Raw genomic sequence first — 18,726 nt, 5'->3', positions numbered from 1 at the left:
ATCCCAGCACTCGGGAGGCAGAGGCAGGCGGATCTCTGTGAGTTCGAGGCCGGGCTAGACCGACAGCCTCCAAAACAATACAGAGAAACCAAAAAAAAAAAAAATCGGATAACCAAATTAGTTCTAAACAACAACTCCCAAAAGAGTTGTTTAGCGCATAACAAATTACCAACAAATTGGATGAAATGACTTCATGATAGAGAAATGATGAATATTTTCTTTCTATCTGTACTTCAAGGAAACAATGTATGAACAAGTGACTCATAATGGATAATCTATTACTATAGAGTATTACCTATTAGTGGTCCAGATAAGCCTGTTTATACTTACTACAGATATTACTACAGCTAAACGCATCTTTTCTTTTGTCCATGGTGTTGAGGTGAAAGAAATACAGTAAAGAAAGCATTAATTATTTACCTTAAACAGGATCTTTCTTGGAGTCAAGCAAATGAGAGCTTAAGTCCAATGACTACCTGCTTACAACCCTGTCTCCCTCAACCCTGCTCCCCCCAAGCTTTAGCTTGAGGTGGAAAGAGAAATGTTAATCTTGTGACTGGAAGCAGCCCTTTGTGTTTCAGAGCTCAGGAGAATGATTTCTGGGGGACTAAGCCTTAAATTGCTTATGAATGGAGGCAGATGGAGCAGAATTTAGGTTGCTAGTGCTGTGTTCAACCTCTCTTAATTTCTCAAATGATCTAATTATATGTGTGCTCTATATGACTTGGGAAGAAAAACAATTGCTCATTTGTCAAAAGGCAAAATGTTGAATATATCTCGGCACTTTCCGGATTCTGCAGCTTGGTCATGGGCATGGTTAAAATTAGCTTTTGATATCTTTTGGGAGTGGTGGCAAGAATCACTTCCCAAGGCATCATGGTGAGCAGCGAAGCACCTGTTATTGATAAAGAAAAGCCCCAGACTTCTACCAGCTTTCCTGACACCAGACACTGCTTTGGTGTCTCTAATGTTTCCACTTTGTGGGCAGATTTACTGACAAGTATTTGTTGGCTGCTTAGCATTTCCTCTTCTGGGTTTATTCTCTACCAGTCAGAGACTGCTGGGACAAATTGCCACGAACTCAGTGACCCAAAAACAAAGAAGATGAGGTCTAACATAGGCCTGGAGGCCAGGAATTCAGATTCACACAAGGCTGTACTTCCAAAGGCAAGTTTAAGAGAGATTCAGTCGCCGCATTTTCTAGAGACTGGTGGTCACCTTGGCACTCTGCCGTGTGAGTACGTTCTCCAGTGTTTCTGAACTCACAGTGCCCTCTCCTCAGCGTCTCTCATAGGGATACTTGAGTTTTGGATTTAGACTCACCCTCGTCCTCTAAGACCATCTCTTTCTTTTGTGGTCCTTACCGACAAAGCATGGATTCATTCATTCTACCTTCAAGTAGCAACTGAGCTTGGGCTTTGTGTTCTATGCTGTTCTAGGTGTTGGAACTCAGGTGGCTGACTTGACGAGTATGACCAGGGAAGATAAATGAGTACTGTAGGGGGTCCCTATATTTAGCTTAACACCCCGTTGTTGCTACCTAAAAATAGTTCATTTTTAAGCAAGCGTTCACATTTGAATATGGCACAGGGCCTAAAAGCAGAGGTAGCCTTTCCTGAATGGTTCAGTGAACAATGCAGGAAGGGTCTCCAGTTCACATAGGATTGTTCTCATGGTTGACAGTCTACAGCAGTGCTTCTGCTATAAATACACGACACTGGGCTCTTTGGGTGCCAAATATAAGGTTATTCAGCAGAGTGTGTACATTCTAAAAGGAAATAAAGAAAAGAGGGAAACAGAGTTTCTTATTTTATTATTATTAAATCTATCTTTTGACTGTTCATGTCAGTCTTCAGCTCTGATTTCTGGGCAATGTCTCTCAAACACAATCACAAATTTTGTATCTGTGTATTTTTTTTCTCTAAATGGATAGGGTCTTTCTATTAACAAGGCTGTTCTTGAACTCCTGGTCTGAAGTGGACTCCTGCTTCAGTCTCTACTACAGGCAACACAGGCACTTAATTTTCTTTGAAAATGAAAGCTTTCTTAGTCAATGGCCATCGGACACTTTGTCTCTTCATAGACATTAATTTCAGCATTTTGAAAGAGGCAAAGGCCTAGGCATCCTGTCAGCTAGAATAATATTTGGGTAGAAAAATACATTTCAAGGCCAATCTTGGAAATCTTTTCCAGGAAAGATTTTATAATCTTGATACTTCAGGGAAAAAAAAGGCTCTTGACAAGGTTTTTCTTGTCAAGTATTACTGCCTTCATACAGACTGGGGAGTGTCAGATATGAATGGGACCCAGTGCCTGAAATTCACACGGTTCCCGAGAAATCTGTTTCTAACATGGGATAAACACCCCAAAATTACGTTAAAGTATATCTAAAATTCCATGTCACTACTAAAAGGAGTAAACTCAGAGCTGTAGTGCAGCATACATTTAGCATAGTTCAGTGAAGGATTTGTACCCCAAAGTACAAATTGTCGCTTCTCTTTCCATCCCTAGATTAGTCACACTAGATATATAGCCACTTTTAATAGCATTGTGCCATTACCAGTGACTTTAATTACTGTTTGGTAATCTTATCTACTTACACCAATATTAATTAAATCCATCTGGGTAAGGGCAGGTTGGGGGTTGTTCCAAAATGTGTTGATTGACAAAAGCAAATCCCAATCTTTACTGTGGCTTATTTTCTCAGACCCTTCTTTGCTGAGGACAAGGAATTGACCGTGACAACAATTCTACAAGTTAATTCTAAGGAACTTAATTTCTCAGTCTGCTTCAGTGTCTACTGTTGTAATCAACTGACTGCCCGGTAGAAACATCCCTTTCTCCTCTCATGATGCTGTCACTGCTGGGGCTTCCTAACATATCTTCAAATTTCAATTTGTACTCAGAATCAGTAGGGAACGTTTTTAGAGACACTCCAGGAGACAGTGGCCGCGGTGGCTATATTAGGCAGCAGGGAGGCACCGCGCATGCGCATGGAATTGAGCGTGCCATTACCCGCACTCCCATGAACCTGTCTTTCAGCACAATCCAGGAGAGCAAGAAGACAAAGGCTTTGTTGCAACAGAACAGAGCAGAGACGTCGGTGGCCGTCAGCTTCTTTAAAGCCAGTAAATACAGGTAATTTGTCAAAGTCCACAGAATAGAAAAAGGAGCAGTTCTTTTCAGAAAGAGCTTCAGGGTCAGGCCATCTTCACCAAAGATCCGACTGCATTCCCTAGGAAAGAAAAAGAGGGTGAGGCACAGGTGCTCATCTAGCCTGGCTGACTCTGTGCCCATTGTCGGGCAAGGGCACAAACACTGCGGTCCACCAACTCGGGCTCTCTAGAATGTGCTTTGTCAGTTTTGTCACCGGTGAGCTTCCGGAAGTCCATGGGGGTCCTTGGGGAGAGCCCACAGCTGCTCAGCACAGAGCAGCGCCCTCTCCCCAGCTGCTCAGCACAGAGCAGCGCCCTCTCCCCATCAGAGTCTGGGGAGAGCCCACAGCTGCTCAGCACAGAGCAGCGCCCTCTCCCCATCAGAGTCTCCGGAGATGGCCAGACACTGTTGCTTCTAAAGATTCCCGGAGAAGCCTGGAGAAACTCAGACATGGCTTGTCGCTGAAGCCACTAGCTACGGACAAAAGCCTGAAGCTTCCCATGTGCAAAGGCAACAGGACCAAGATGGCTACTGTAGGGTCCTTGGGCTGCAGACGTCTCCCAGGATCCTGCCAACAGGGAGCTTCCTCCAACGTCTGTGAAGCCACACACACCTTGGGGTTTAGTTATTTCTGAGGCACTGCTTCTTCCTAAAATCTCTATTTAGTGACAGAGTCCTGCCAGTTTCCTTAAGGCAGGAAAATGAAGAACATTTCTTGATAATTTATTTAATGCTTTTAATTTAAGAAGTAACTATGAAACTCAGGCTCAGTAAGCACTGTTCATTTTGGATGACTCGTTTGAATTCAGTATATGAAACTAGTTATTCCTCCAGTAAAATCTTGGATTTATTGAATTATGATTAAATTGGCCACTTATCTTTTGGGGCCATTGTAAGGGAAATGTTGGAGCTAGTGACACAGACAGTAACAGCAGTGGTCTGACGACAGTGCCTTTGCTACTGTGGGTTGAAAAGACTCCCTTTGGGAGCTTACTTTACTTGCAATCACAAACACAAACACGCAGCATTTAGTAGACAATTATCATTTGCCAACACAGTAGTTTTAAAAGTAGCATAAATATCTTGCTCAAAGCAACAATTTACTAATATTTGAGCATGTTTATAGTAGAAGGGATTTCTATGACTCCAGACAGTACAAATACTAGTTCAGCTATTACTGAAGAGAGATTGTTGTCCTGCAAATCCAAGTGATTTCTAGGCAGGGTGTGCCTCACTAAACGAAACAGCATCCCTTCCAGGAGGAATGAAACAGCAACAAGGTCTCTAAGCACAGGGAACCTAGTCCCATGGTGATCTCTGTTTTCAAGCCAGTAAGGATGTGGGGTGGTGGGGGGTAGGGTTTTAAGGAAGGCCAAAACTTCATTACACCAACACCAAGACACACACACACACAGAAACAAAGAGGAACACACACACACACAGAAACAAAGAGGAACACACACGCACACACACACACATACACCCTGTGGAGTCTATAATATGTTGGTCAACACTCACTGAATCTTGTCCTGTGGGTTGGCTTTCATGTGAGACAGATTCCAGCCAAGCTGGGAGTTTTCATAAAAGGAAAAGGAAATTTCCTAAAGGAAAATTTTAAATTGACAGAGACATGACTTTAAGGAAGGGAATCGATACCCTAAAGACAAAGTCTTGGGTATGGCCCACAGAAGTCTCACATATCACACAGAAAAAGGAAGGGCTCTCAGCCTCCTGTGCTAGGAAGAGGCAGCTTCCTGCAGAGGCCGAGCAGCAGTGTTTCCAGACTGTCCCCGATGCAAGGTTTGCCCTTGGAAGGGTAGGACATCTGCCTTGTCAGAAAGTAAGAAGGAATCGAGAGTCCTGGGCTTATTATTTTATCCACAACCAATGGAGGCCTTTGTAAATACATATTTACTGAAAATCGTGAAGAAACCCACTTCTTGTTAAATGGGTTCTCTCTTCTTATCCCCGTAGACCAAAGTCATGGGTTGAGAGTCTCAAGAAAAGGCAGCAGGGCACTAGCTGTTCTACAAGAATGTGACAGAGCTCATGGGCAAAGTGGCCAGCAAGGCTGATTCCTAGCAGAGGCTGTTCTCCAGCTGGTCACATCCCCAGAGTATTCAGTCTCTCCTCACTCCCCTTTTTTACTTACCCCCTTCTCACTGTTTTCTAGCTCCAAGTACACATAACTTCTGTTGTAGACATTAAAAATTGCCCTTCAGAGCATTATAGGTTTAAAGAGAAATCTTGAGAAATCTGGCACTAGGGAAATGTTCAGAGATCTGCAAGGACGACCCCAACTAACAATCTAAGCAATAGTGGAGAGGCTAACTTAAATGCCTCCTACAGTAATGAGATTGATGACTACTTTATATGCCATCCTAGAGCCTTCATCCAGAAGCAGAAAACACTGCTTCCCACAGCAAAACACAGCAAAACACTGAGCTGAACTCCTGGAACCCAGTTGCAGAGAGGGAGGAGTGATGAGTAAAGGGGTCAAGACCAGGTTGGGGGAAACCCACAGAGACAGCTGACCTGAACAAGGTGGAGCTCATGAACCCCACTCTGATAGCTGGGAAACCAGCACAGGACTTTACAGACCCCCATGAATGTGGATGTCAGTGAGGAGGCCTTGGCAATCTATAGGGTCTCTGGTAGTGGATCAGTATTTATCCCTAGCATATGAATGGACTTAGGAAGCCCATTCCATATAGAGGGATACTTTCTCAGCCTAGTAGACACATGGGGAAGGGTCTAGGCCCTGAGCCAAATGATATGACAGACTTTGAAGAACCCCATGGAAGGCCTCACCCTCCCTGAGGAGCAGAAAGGAGATGAGATAAGGGTTTAGTGGGGGGGGGGGCTGGGGAGGGAGAAGGAACTGGTATGGACATGTAAAACAATCTTGTTTCTAATAAAAAAAATAGAAAAAAAAATCGCCCTCCAATCCCTCATATACCCAAATGCTAGGTGTCCCATGCAAGACTACTTGCAAGTTAAGCATTAGGTACTGACAAATGTGAACACTCAGAGAGAGGATGCTCTCTAAGAAGCAGTGAGCAGTGTGTCTGTCTTTGGGATGGTGGGTAAAGAATTTCTGGATAGGAGGCATTGACAGGAGGCAAAGCTTGGAATGAAGCTAGAAGCTGGGGAAAAATGAATTAATTATGCTCTCCGGTACTTAACTAGTTATTGAATATTTTTTGTATGCCAAATGGTACTTTAAGTGTATTTCATCAGAGACTGCTGTAGCTTTGACTCTAAGTCATTGTTTCTAGAGATGTTTTCCCACTAATGAAGCATCCTTATTAAAACTGTAGTGAATACCCTTTTCTCTGCAAATTACAAATGCACCCGGGGCACTCGAATTCTGGCAGCGTTTAATTGGAACAACGGATTCATCAAAGTCCACTTCTAAGGGGACGTGTTTCATCACCTAGATTTGATACTTTATTGAAAATTCCTTTTATGTTAGTGATTAAAAAACCCATGAAATTCTCCCATGCTGCCCAGGAGAAAAATTACTGGGAGACCTAGTACTGTGGGAGAATTCCGCTTTCCTTCTTCCACACTAACTTGTCTCTCCCTGTTCAGCCTTAAAAGGGTTGGGAGTGCTTTCTTGAGCAGATGGTGTTAATGAGTCTGCAGGGAAACAAGTTCAAAGAGCTAAGAGTTTTCTAACAATGTTCAGCTCTCACTGTTCTCGCTAGAGAATAGCCCTCTCAGAGACCATGTTCTCTGCTTCACAGTAAAAGCCCTTGATTCAGTTTCAGAAACTGCCAGCTTCGCCCTACCCTACACTAGCAGGTAGAGGCCTCTCATTCAGGAACAGACTCAGCAAAGCTCACAGTCGGCTCAATGCAGCTCTCTCCCCAAGCAGTGTGCCGGCCAGCTGTGAGTGTGTTATCTGGGATAAGGCAGGGCGGCTTGCTTTAAAGTTGTTCTCCTTCCTCTAAACTTCGTTTTTATCACACGTGTATCTGAAGCACAGGAGCTTTTGGGAAGAGCACATATATTAAACTATCTGGCGCACACAACTTTTCAAATATAACAACTACAGTTTGATAACAACACTTCCTTGGTACCTCTTTTTAAAAAATGCCATCATTAAAAAAACTATGCCCCAAATGCCCAAGTTCATGCCTTTAATCCCAGCACTCAGGAGGCAGAGGCAGGTAGATTAATTTTGAGACCAGTCAGATCTACAGAGCAAGCTCCAGGACAGCCAGTATTACACAGAGAAACCCTGTCTTGAAAAAAAAAAGACAAAAAAACCCTAAAAAACAACAACAAAAAATGCCCCAAGATATCCTCTATTGTAATGGGAACCAAATACAAAATATCTTTAGCAATCACAAACAATTATAGGGCTTTCTTCAAAAAAAAGACAGTATTTATTTATTTAGTTTTTTATTAAAAGTCTAGATTTTTAAATTTTACTTTAGGTGCATGATTATATTATGTGTGTGCCTGAGGCCCAAAGAGGTCGAAAGAAGACATCACATTCCTTGGAAGCTACCATGTGAGTTATGGGAGACAAACCCAGGTCCTCTACAAGAGCAGCCAGTGGTCTTAACCACTGATCCACCTCTTCAGCCCCTCGTTTTGTTTCTTTAAAATTGCATATTTATGGTTACATTCAGAAAAATCACCTCACAATGTGACTTCAGTATTCCCTCATACTTCCAAGTTGGTGACAAGAAATGGAAGTTGTTTAAAAATCTAATCTTAGAATGTTCCAATCATAGTAGTCATTTTTTCTTGTTGAACACAGGGGGAATAAAGGGGGGTTATTTGAGCTGCTGCATGACAAATTGTTATCATCTTACTGAAGACCTGTTGCTGGTGTGTGTGTGTGTGTGTGGTGTGTATGAATGTAGAGGCCAGAAGACAATTGTGGCTGTCATTCCTTAGTCACCATTCACTTTGCTTTGGAGACAAGATCTTTCATTGGCTTGGAGCTGACCAAGGAGGGTAGGCTGCCAGCCCTGGGAGCTTCTTACCTTCACTTCCCCAGTGCTTGGATAAGAAGTATGCCCAACCATACTTAGCTTGTCCCCCTTTCTTGTTTGTTCTGGGATAGAAATCAGATCCTAATGTTTGCAAGGCAAACACTTTTCCTGCTGCAGCCTACAAAGAAACTGTGACCCAAACATTGCTTTTGCCTTTCAAGAGTGCTTCACAAAGCTGACATTAGCCCTGCCATGCTCCTGAGCACTCCCAGAGGGGATCTGGTTTAACACTGGACAAATGCCAGAACCATGAGACAAGCAGGCTAGCCACCATCTTGCATATTTACAAAGCCCATGTGCTGCCACCACAGAGACGAGCATCTCTTCCAGCTACTTAGTGCTAAGCCTCCTGTCTCAGAAAACAAGGCCCTTTCAGGACATCACAGTGCTGGAAATAGTAAGCCTATGTGTGTGCAACAGCAATGAAATTTATTAATATAGATTATTTTTCCTCTAGAGTTTGAGACACTGTCAACATACGACCTTCAGAGGCAAATAAATCTGAATATAGATCAGGGTTCTATTACACACAACTAACCTTGGAGCAGAGTTTCAGCCTTTGGGAATTTGTTTCATCGTGGTTAAGATGAGGATACTAACACCACCTGGAAAGGTGTTTGCTACCATGATGACTATAACGACCTAGGGTAAGGGACACAAAAGCACCAACCATCCCAATGCCTGCCATGTACAGACACAGTGTTTTCAGAGGGGACGGATTCTGCTTCCTGCTGTTCTCTACTAACCATAGATCTTGCCTCCTGCTTCAAAAGCAAAGTCAATTCATCTCCCGAAGAGGTGGGAATCCACATATTTGCATAAAACAGGTTTTGAAATGCCCGCTATAGATCATTAGACACGGAACCTACCTGAATTTCTTCATTGGTGATTGCTTTTCTTGAGCTGTGGCTAGATGGCCGGAATAATAGATGGGGAAAAACATAATGTTCCAGTTTGTTGAAAACCATGTCATGAAAAAGGGACAGTAAAAATTCTTGTAAGTAATCTTTACAATTTGCGTGGTTCCAACCCAAGATGATGACACTGACAAGATGATCAAGAGTCCCCAGATGGCCTTCAGAACCACGGACGTGCAGGACAGGCAGCGAGCCTTGAGTCTGTTTTCTTGGCTGTTGCTCTCAGGATGAGTCTGTGTCCCATCATCCCCTGGAAACAGGAGAGGAGTACAGATGTGGAGGGGGAATACAGATGTGGAGGGGCAGGGTGTAAGCCAGCAGTCACACGCATTGGCTCCTTTGGGAAGATGTGAGGGACTGTAAGTATGGCCAGTATGCCAGGGTTGTCTTTTCTGCCACCATCAGAAGGGAGCAACAACCCCAGCTCATCTTTTTTGTTTGTTTCTTAAAGTTTTGGAGTTTGCCTATTTTTATCTCATAAATATGAAGTGTTGGGATATATGTCTGTGCCCCATGTGTGTGCAGGGCAAGGGAAGACTACAAGAGGGTGTCTCATCCCCAGGAGTCACAGCCAGTTAAAAACCACCGTGTGGCCGGGCGTTGGTGGCGCACGCCTTTAATCCCAGCACTCGGGAGGCAGAGGCAGGTGGATCTCTGTGAGTTCAAGGCCAGGCTGGACCGACAGCCTCCAAAACAGAGAAACCCTGTCTCATAAAACCAAAAAAAAAAAAAAACCACCGTGTGGATGCTGGGAATTGAACCCAGTTCCTCTGGAAGAGCAGAGGTCAGTGATCTTTGTAAAGGAAAACCTTTTCCTTGAGAGAAGCCTTCCTGCCAGCCTGGTTCTAGAGCCGCATCAGTCCCAAATAAACACACAGGAAGCTATATTAATTATGAAGCTGTTGGCCTTGCTTGTTTCTTACTGGCTAGCTCTGAATTAAGTAATTACCCCATAATTGTTAATCTAAGTATTTCTCTTACCGGAGAAATTTCTGGGCTTCCTACCCCATGGCATTACATCTTGACTCTCTGTGTTTCTCCTTCCCAGAGTCCTCCTGGACTCCTAGTCCCTCCTATCTTGGTTCGCTATTGGCCAATAGTGCTTTATTGACATATACACAGGACTTCCCCCATCAGCTCTTCACTGCTGAACCCCCTCCAACTCCCCTCCCTGAATTCATTTTTTCTCCTGTGGACTTCACTTTTCAGGGTCTAGTGTGTATCTGGACCCCAGGTAGAAGGCAAAGATGCTTATGCACGTGGTGCATGTTACACGGTAGGCATGCTTTGCCTTTAAGAGTGTTCCACGCCTCCACTTCTAAAGACCTGCAGCAGCCCTCATCTAGTCCCATGGGACATGTGTGGAGATGCTGCCCCATAGCAGAAGCTCTAAGAGGCATCTGGGGTGCTACCAGGTCTCCTCTTCTTCTCTGTGATTAAGACAAAAATGCCACCATAAACAAAGCTGCTCTTTCAGTCTATGTGGGGGGATGAATGGGACTGAGTCAAAGCTGCCATGTATCCACCAACATGAAAAGCCAGTGAGAAGCAGACACTTGTTTTTATAGTCTCCTGAGATCTTTTGAAAACGGCACCAGATTACTCTTAAACTGAAAGCAGTGTGTACCAAGAACAGAGTGAACCGTGACTATACAAAGTCATTTCCCATCTTGTAACAAATTACTGTTCAATTGTGCTTCTGGAAACGTAGTAGGCTTTGTCTGGATTTTAACATTTCCTAAGAAAATTCAGTAGCATTTTCCACATTAAAATAGTCAAAACTCTCTGGGGTTGACAGCCATCATTGTCCTTTCTCCCGATAAAGCAAATAAGTTCAGAAATGGATTTGTGTACCTCTCAGCAGCTGAGAAGGAGGACACCCTCCCAGCTGACATCCCACATGGCAGCATCCTGCAGGGACACCGAATTGCCTGCAAGATTTTCCTGTGTCTCTAGGAACTTAGCTGAGGCTCAAGGCTCAGTGATGGGCGGGGCTTTTCACACCTTCACACACGCCAGTCTTTCCAGAACCTGCCTGAACATGTTCCTTCTGCCTGGTGAACTAGGCCCGACTGACTCCCTGGGTTAAAACCTTTATTGGGTAGAGGCTTTCAAGAATAATCCTTGAAAGTGAATTCATAACTTTGGAATATAAATATTAACACAGCAATCACTCTGAACTTCTTAATCTTCTAAATTGTGCTTAATTCTTGGGGTCTTAAGTAACTGGAGTGGAAAACTGTCATTGTCTGATTTATTTACTCAATAAACTCTTTGGAGACTCTCAGATAAGGTTTTCTCCTTTCGTCCCAGGGGTTCCAAGGTGAAAGACTTGCGTTTACAGTCTGGTAAAACACACAGGACACAGGATGACAAGGGCCAGTTGAAGCAGAGATGAGGCTACCTGGAGCAGAGGAACAGACGTGGTGGGGAGAAACTTCCCTAATGCACAGACATTGAAACGAACAAGGAAGCGCGATTAGCTAGATTTAGCTAGCTCGCTTGGCCTGCTTCGGCAATAGTTCTGCAAATGTCCTGTGGTTTATGCAGTGAGGAGGAGGGAGAATGAAGACAAATACAAATGTTAGAGTGATAGACAACTGTGCCAGGAGGCCAGAAGAGAAACACAAATCTACTCAGTACAGGTAAAACAAAACATGGAGGCCTGGGTGAAAGACGCTGCGAGTCAGTAGAGCTCTAAGTCCCTGTATTCTGAGCACACATTGAGTCTACACTTTATTCCCATAAAATCATCTATTCGTAAGTTAAGAGCACTCCACAAGAGGTATTTCACTCCCTTTCCTGCGTCATTTTAAGATTTACTCACTACCCCAATTAAGTCTCACAAACTTAATTTTTATCCATTAGAAACAGTTTCTTCACTCTGCTTTGTTTTCTTCAACCAGCCAGTTATTACGAATGCTACATTCTGCTGTTTGTTATTTTTACTGCGTTTTGAAATTTGTAAGGGATTTGGCATGTTAACCGTGCTTGAAGGGTCAGATAGAGGAGGCTTTGTGGATGCAAGCAGAAGAGGGGCTGACCATGGAAGAATCCAGAAAGAGTACCTGACACCCGACAGGGAGGGAGCCTGTAGCCAGGGAAGATCCTGCAATGGTCGTAACTGGTGAACAAATCTCCCAGACAGAGAGGGAACTTGTTTGTGTGTTTTTCCTCTTTGGGGAGGCAGATGTGTGGTCATTTGAAGATGATATGAACTTGGGGCTTTAGAGCATGAGTTGAGGCAGGAAATAAGGTGCCAATGATCATAGTCTTCAGCGCTCCTGGTGAATCCAGCTGCACCGAGAAAGTCACGCTTTGCTGGGAAGCTCATGGGCATGGCTGGGATCACTCAAGCAGCCCAGTAACCCGAGAATTACTCAGTGGTCAGGTGGAGGTGAGGGAGGGCTGAAGGTTTGCAGTGATTGGAAAATGCTGAACAGTTAATTGCCACACAGCAACTTGGGAAGAATGGATGGGAGCCAGGGACAGGTAGTCCTGACTAGGACAAAAGCACTGTGTGTGATTTGGCTGATGTTTTCATTCTCTTTAGCCTGAACACAGAAATGTTACCACTGAACCCCAGAGCTGAGCTAAAGGATGATGGGTTTGGCACTTGAAGATGAGAAAATGAGCTACCTTGTGAATTTCATCTGGGGTCACTGACTGACTATGGTACAAGTTTTTTCAACAATAGCTTTTGGAGTTTGGTTCTCTATGACACTGTATATACCTAATAAATTACGTCTCCGTATGTCCTAACTTCTCCCTCTTACCATTTGATAAACCACTTACTCATAAGAGTCTGGGAAACATTTCTGCCTCCTGTGCTTAAGGCAATGCCATTCCCTGGCTGTCTAGAAGACTACTAAGATGTCCCACTACTTAAGAGGAGTTCACCCACTTACCTGATCTGCTCTGTCTCTCAACCCTGTGTCCACAAACTCCAGAGGATCCTCGGCTCTGAAGTTCAAGGATGGGAGCAGAAGAGTCTTCAGTGACAGACAGAGGGGACAGTTGCCTGCTGATGCTGCTGTGTGAACTGGGACAGTTGGATCCTGGTTTGCATCGAGTAACTGATGATCTGGAGGTACCTGGAAAGACACAGTGCGCACCGGCTTGAGAACTTCTGAGCAGAAAAGTCAGAAGTGACTTGGAATTCCTTGGCAGTGAAGTACATGACCATGATAGTCTCAGTGAACTCATTCCTAATCCGTGAAGGAGCCCCCAGGAAGGAAATGCACGGAGGCTCCAGGCCTCCGGAGGGATTTGTCTGGGTAGATTCCTTTACTGGGGGGGGGGGTGAGCATTAGAAGACAATGCTTGGGTGGAAACTTGCATTCTGAATTAAAACTGCCCAACACAGCCCAACAGTTAATTTAAGGAAAGCAAAGCGTTGTGGTGCACTTGCTTTCTCACCTCTTGGTCTTCCTTAAGTGGCAAACTGCCAACAGCATCTCCTATCAAAATCCACCCTATGCTTTTCTACGAGGCTGACTGCTAAAGTCCAGTTTCACCTGTAGTTGGTATCCAAGGTGGTGGATGAAAACTCAGCCTTGAGGATCTGCCCCCACCCCCTCATATCCCACTCCTCTGCTCATCAATGATCCATCCGTCACCAACACAGGACGGGCTTCATGGGTCTGGGACCAGAACAGTTGTGTAGGAACTGTGCTCAAAGGAGTCCATCTCCCAATGATAGCTGCAACTAAACTCTCGACTCTACCACCACAAACAGTGCCTTTGGCAACATTACAAGATAAATATCAGTACCTTGCTACTGAAGAGACTCCAGCCTTCATTTGTACCCTGCTTGTCTTATTACTAATGTCCCTTTTCTATTCTAGTATTTCATCTAGGGTATCATGTTATATCCGGTCACCATATCTCCTTAACCACCCGAGGTCTGCGATGGTTTCTTATTTTCCCCAGTGTTAAACAATTCTGACAGTTTTGAGGAGTGAAGATAAGTTGTTTTGTAGAATTTCCTTCAAGTAAGATTTGCTCTGTGTTTTTCTCATGATATTGTAAATGATGGAGAGATGGAGTATCTTTTCTTTTTGTTATCAGCAATATGTGCTACTAGTTGACATTAATGCTGCTGCTGCTATGGCCCCATCACTAAGGTAGGGTTGTTAGGTCTACTTAATATTTTTTAAACATAAAAATTTCTTTTAATATTTTATTTACTTATCTTATGTTGTTTTGTCTGCACGTGTGTCTTTGTACCATACACGTGTCTAGTGCCTGAAGAGGCGGGAAGTGGGTGAGGGCATCAGATCCCATGGAACTGGAGTTAGATTTAGTTGTGAATTGCTGTGTGGGTACTGGGAATACAATGAGTGCTCTTAAGGGTGAGCCATCGCTCCACACCCAGTTTGTCAGGTTTCTTGTCCCCCCTTCTCATACTTTGGCTTCACGACCAGTGGCTAAGTCCTGTCACATCGTGGGATCAAAGACAGAGGGTATAAGCCACTTTCTAGAGGTTTTCACATTGACTATTTGAAACTCTTTCATAAACAGATTTTTTCCTTTTCATTGTCTTGTTTACTTATACAGCAATTTACAGTGATATGAACTTGTACATATTTATTTTATACTTTAAGTCACGATCAAACCTGCATTGCTGACTCTTGCTCAAATCACTCACTTGCAAGATGAGCTGCTGAGTCTCATTGGCACGCCTTCATTACTTATTTTTATTCTTCTCTTTACCTCTTGCTACTATGAAGTTCTCTCTCTGGGCCTGTCTTTTATTTTTGTGTCCTTAGAATGGATCCTTATTTCCTTGAAGAATGATGTTTAGATACCAGGGTCTCATTTTGAATGAGTTCATTGTTCCTTTGCCTCTAAGCCCACTCAGTTGTCAGAACTAGAAAATATGTGTACACATGTCAAGTCAAGAATATATGTGTATGCATATATATGTATATGCCCTAGTTAAACCTGTATCTATGTAACTTACAGTTTATATGGTTTCTAAAGTTTGGGTAAGATGTTCTATGCACAGTATGACCTCAAATAGCACTTGTGAGTTCCCATAAGGATCACTAAAGTGATTAGGCACAGAATATGAGAATCAACTTAGATGTGTGTATACCATGATAGACAGCCCTCTTCACTCCCTGGACACTCGCATTTGCTCTTCATGGTAAGGCACGAGCTCCCTCATCATCAGTGGGAAGCAGAGTATTATTTTTTTTGTGCTATGGCAGCTGTGTCTTGGTGTGGTTCTTCTAAGGCAGCAGAAGATGTTCAATGAAAACTGGAATCTTGAACTCTCAGTGACATCCTTGTTTAATTTGGTTATGGATTTATCATGCAGTATACTAGGTTGATAACCACAAAAATCATCAGATTTGCACCTGAGAAGTTGCAGTTATCAAGGAAAAGGGAAGCTTGCATTCCTCAGCTCTCAAGACCTAGAAAGAACTAATCAGAAATGTGTAAGTGCAGTCTTAATTCAGTGTCAGTTCTATTGTCCAGGGATATCCACCTATCTTACCTGGTGTTCCTTCCCTTCTCTTTCCATTTTTTTAAGTCTTGGAAGAATGAATAGAGATATCTGAAGATTAAGTTAGCTGCATCATCTGTTACTTGGGGTCTCAAACTGATCTGCCTGGAGTATTATGTAATGGTTAATTAAAATGTAGAGGTGTTCAAGAGCTAACAGAAGCACCTCACACTGACGCCCCTACTTAAGTCAACGCCCTATGCTAAGAATATCTATGGTCTTATTTCAGGTCCAAAATTTTCACTGAACGTTGCATAGGGATGTTTCTAAAGAACAGTGTAGGTTCAGCGGCAGGAGAGTGAGACTCATGTGCTCTCAATGACCGAAGCTTTTCCAAAATGGTAGATTCACAGATACTTCAGGAGTCTTTCAAAATCAAGTTCCTTTGATAGAACATGCCCCCCTGAGGTGTGCTTTTTGATTTTCTGTTAGGTTAATGCCAGGTTTCCTTTTGTGGTTACCCAGCATTTTAGGTGGGAAGGAGGACGTCTAGAATTAAGGTGGGTTGAAAGTTAAGATGGGGCTGAAGTGAACTATGAACCACCACTACCTAAATTTGACAACCCATGTGTAGGTATTATACGGTAAGTAGTGATTTTGGTTTTTGCTGGTTTATAGTGCAAGGGATCAAACTCAAAGCCTTTTGCATGTTAAGCACTGATCTACAGCCCCAGCCTCCACGACATAGATTTGGAAGCCACCTGCATGATTTCCCTTTCTTCCATGTTTTCACTAGAAACATTAGATCCTGGCAGTTGTGTCTCCCATTCCTTACACGGCATAGCCAGTTGCCTGCTGCCAACCGTCTCCCACTGTCTGGTTTGTGGAAAACTGATGGCAGTTCATCTACTGGAGGGTTTTAGTCATTAATTCTAAAAAGCAAACCTTAAGCTTCACGACCAGCCCTGGAGGCACACTAGGAGTTTGAGCCATGAAGCAGTCATCTCAGTTTTAGAAATAAAGACACTGTCTTGTTCTACATCATCTTATACAATCACTTAACACAAACCAGCCATGACAAAAAAAATCAACGTTTTTTTAAATAAGAGAGTCTAAATTAGAGGCTTCCAGTGATTCCCTCCCCTTAGAGCTTGTGGAACCCCATGGAAGAGGGGAGGAAGTACTGTAGGAGCCAGAGGGAATGGAGGACACCAAGAGAACATAGCCTACTGACTCAACTAAGCAGGGATCTCATGGGATCACAGAGATTGAAGTGGCAAAGCCCAGGGCTCATGTGGGTCTGCACCAGGTCCTCTGTGTACATGATATGGCTGTTAGCTTTGTGTTTTTGTGAAACCCCTAACAGTGGGAACAGGTGTGTCTCTGACTCTTTGGCCTGCTCTGGGGATCCTTTTCCTTCTATTGGGTTGCCTTATCTAGCCTCAATGCAAGGGCTTTTGCCTAGTCTTATCGTATCTTGTTTTGTCATGCTTGTTTGTTGTCCCTTGGAGGCCTGCTCCTTTCTGAAGGGCAATGAAGGGGGGATGAATCTGGAGGAGAGGGGAGGTATCGGGATCTGAGAGGAGAGGAGGGAGGAGAAACTGTAGCCAGGAAGTATTATACAAGAGACGAATCTATTAAAAAAACAATAATCAGAATATTATTTGAGATGCAACAAAGCATTACAAATAAATCACTGTCTACGCCACTGAGTGGAAATAAATGCATAATACTCATTTTGACAGGCACTGGGAAGAAGCTATATTAGGAGTGCTCTGTTGAGAGTCTCCCAGCAGCCAGGCCAGGTAGTTTCTCTACTCTATCTTTAAGACATGAGCCACAGTAGTAGGGTCATTTTTCATATCTATCCAGGCTGGAGAAAATTTTTCCATCTGTAATGATGGGACTATGCATGCTCCCAAATTAAATTTGGCTCAACAGATGGTTATTAAGTACCTATTATTAAGTAGGTTTGAGTCAGGGGAAAAGTCAGATAATTGAAGGATACATAATCCATGCCTGCATGGAGCTCTCAACTCAGTATTAAAGTTAGATAGGTAACCAATTAACCAGGACTTTATATAGACTGTGGATTAAGAGGGGAGTGCATCTGTGTCAAGCATGGGGGGGTAAGGAAGTCTCTGTAGTTACAGCAAAAGTGTCCTTGGAGAATGGACAACATGTCACCAGACAGAGCTTTATGCTGAGGACTGGGCTGTCCACTTAGAAGAGATTGAATACTGGGATACACACCGTGTATGCTGACAGGCCTTACAGCAAAGGGCCGATGCTAAGATTCTGAAATACGATCAAAAGAGCACGGGAATCTTGGTTTTCCGCCTTTACTTGTTTCTTGAAAAGGAAGTTCTGCCAAACTGAGACCACAACAGCAGGTAGTAGTTAAAAGCCCAGGCTGCCTGAGTCTGGGGAGACCGGGGAGCAATCTGGGCTCAGCAACATCTAAGTGTAGATACCGAGCCCTGTGCAGCAGTGTGAGCCTCCCCTTTCTGTTTCCTCTCCTGTTCAGGTTACGTGGCTCAAAGGAAGTCCTCAGTAAGCACAGACGATGGCGACTAACAATGAGTGGACTTTTAAGAATACCGACTTCATGAATTAGAAACCTACTCTAAATTAGGTTCAGGACGAGGGGAGTTTTTAGGGGTTTAGCAACCCAGGGACAGAATGGCTAAGATGGCCCTGAAGTGCGGACAGCTGGACCCATTTTTGGTACATCTCTTCACAGTGTCAGCTTTCTTTGTAGGGTCTGACTTCATTTCTTCTCATTTAGCTGAGACTTGTCCTGTCTGTAGAGAACGATAATCTTCCAGACTTTCATTCTCATAGCTTTAGGCGTATGAGTGAAACATAGTGTCCAGAATAAAAAAAATCTACAGGAAGGTCTTTGTATTATTTGACTTCTTGTCTAACTCCGATGACTACCAGTGGGCATATTGTAAAAGCTCCCAGGAAGAACTGGGGGGTGCTGGGCAGAGGGATCCATGGGGATCTACTCCAGGGAGTTCAAAAGCCAAAGGAAGATAGAGTCTCAGCTACTGACTGACTGACTGACTGCTTGAAGACGTTGAATGTGAGGTGTGCTGTTCTCAGATAAATGGAAATCCACGCTGATAGAGAATAACTAGGCAAAAACCTGTGAGTGAAATGCAAACCACTAGGGCAGTTTCTG

At 43.6% G+C, this 18,726-nt stretch overlaps 1 protein-coding gene across 1 annotated transcript in view; it reads right to left on the bottom strand.

The window, feature by feature from the left end:
* Positions 1-18,726, bottom strand: part of Slc35f4 (solute carrier family 35 member F4) — a 232,766-nt gene that overhangs the window by 12,611 nt on the left and 201,429 nt on the right. The window contains exons 2-4 of the mRNA XM_005085746.4: positions 12,994-13,179; positions 9,038-9,335; positions 3,016-3,235 (exon numbers count right to left, since the gene is read on the bottom strand). Coding sequence (XP_005085803.1) covers positions 3,016-3,235; positions 9,038-9,335; positions 12,994-13,179 — 704 coding nt within the window. The remainder of the gene's footprint in view (positions 1-3,015; positions 3,236-9,037; positions 9,336-12,993; positions 13,180-18,726) is intronic.

Source organism: Mesocricetus auratus, unplaced genomic scaffold (genome assembly GCF_017639785.1).
Source record: "Mesocricetus auratus isolate SY011 unplaced genomic scaffold, BCM_Maur_2.0 Super-Scaffold_100048, whole genome shotgun sequence".
NCBI lineage: Eukaryota > Metazoa > Chordata > Mammalia > Rodentia > Cricetidae > Mesocricetus > Mesocricetus auratus.
This window is presented reverse-complemented; position numbering and strand designations above follow the sequence as displayed.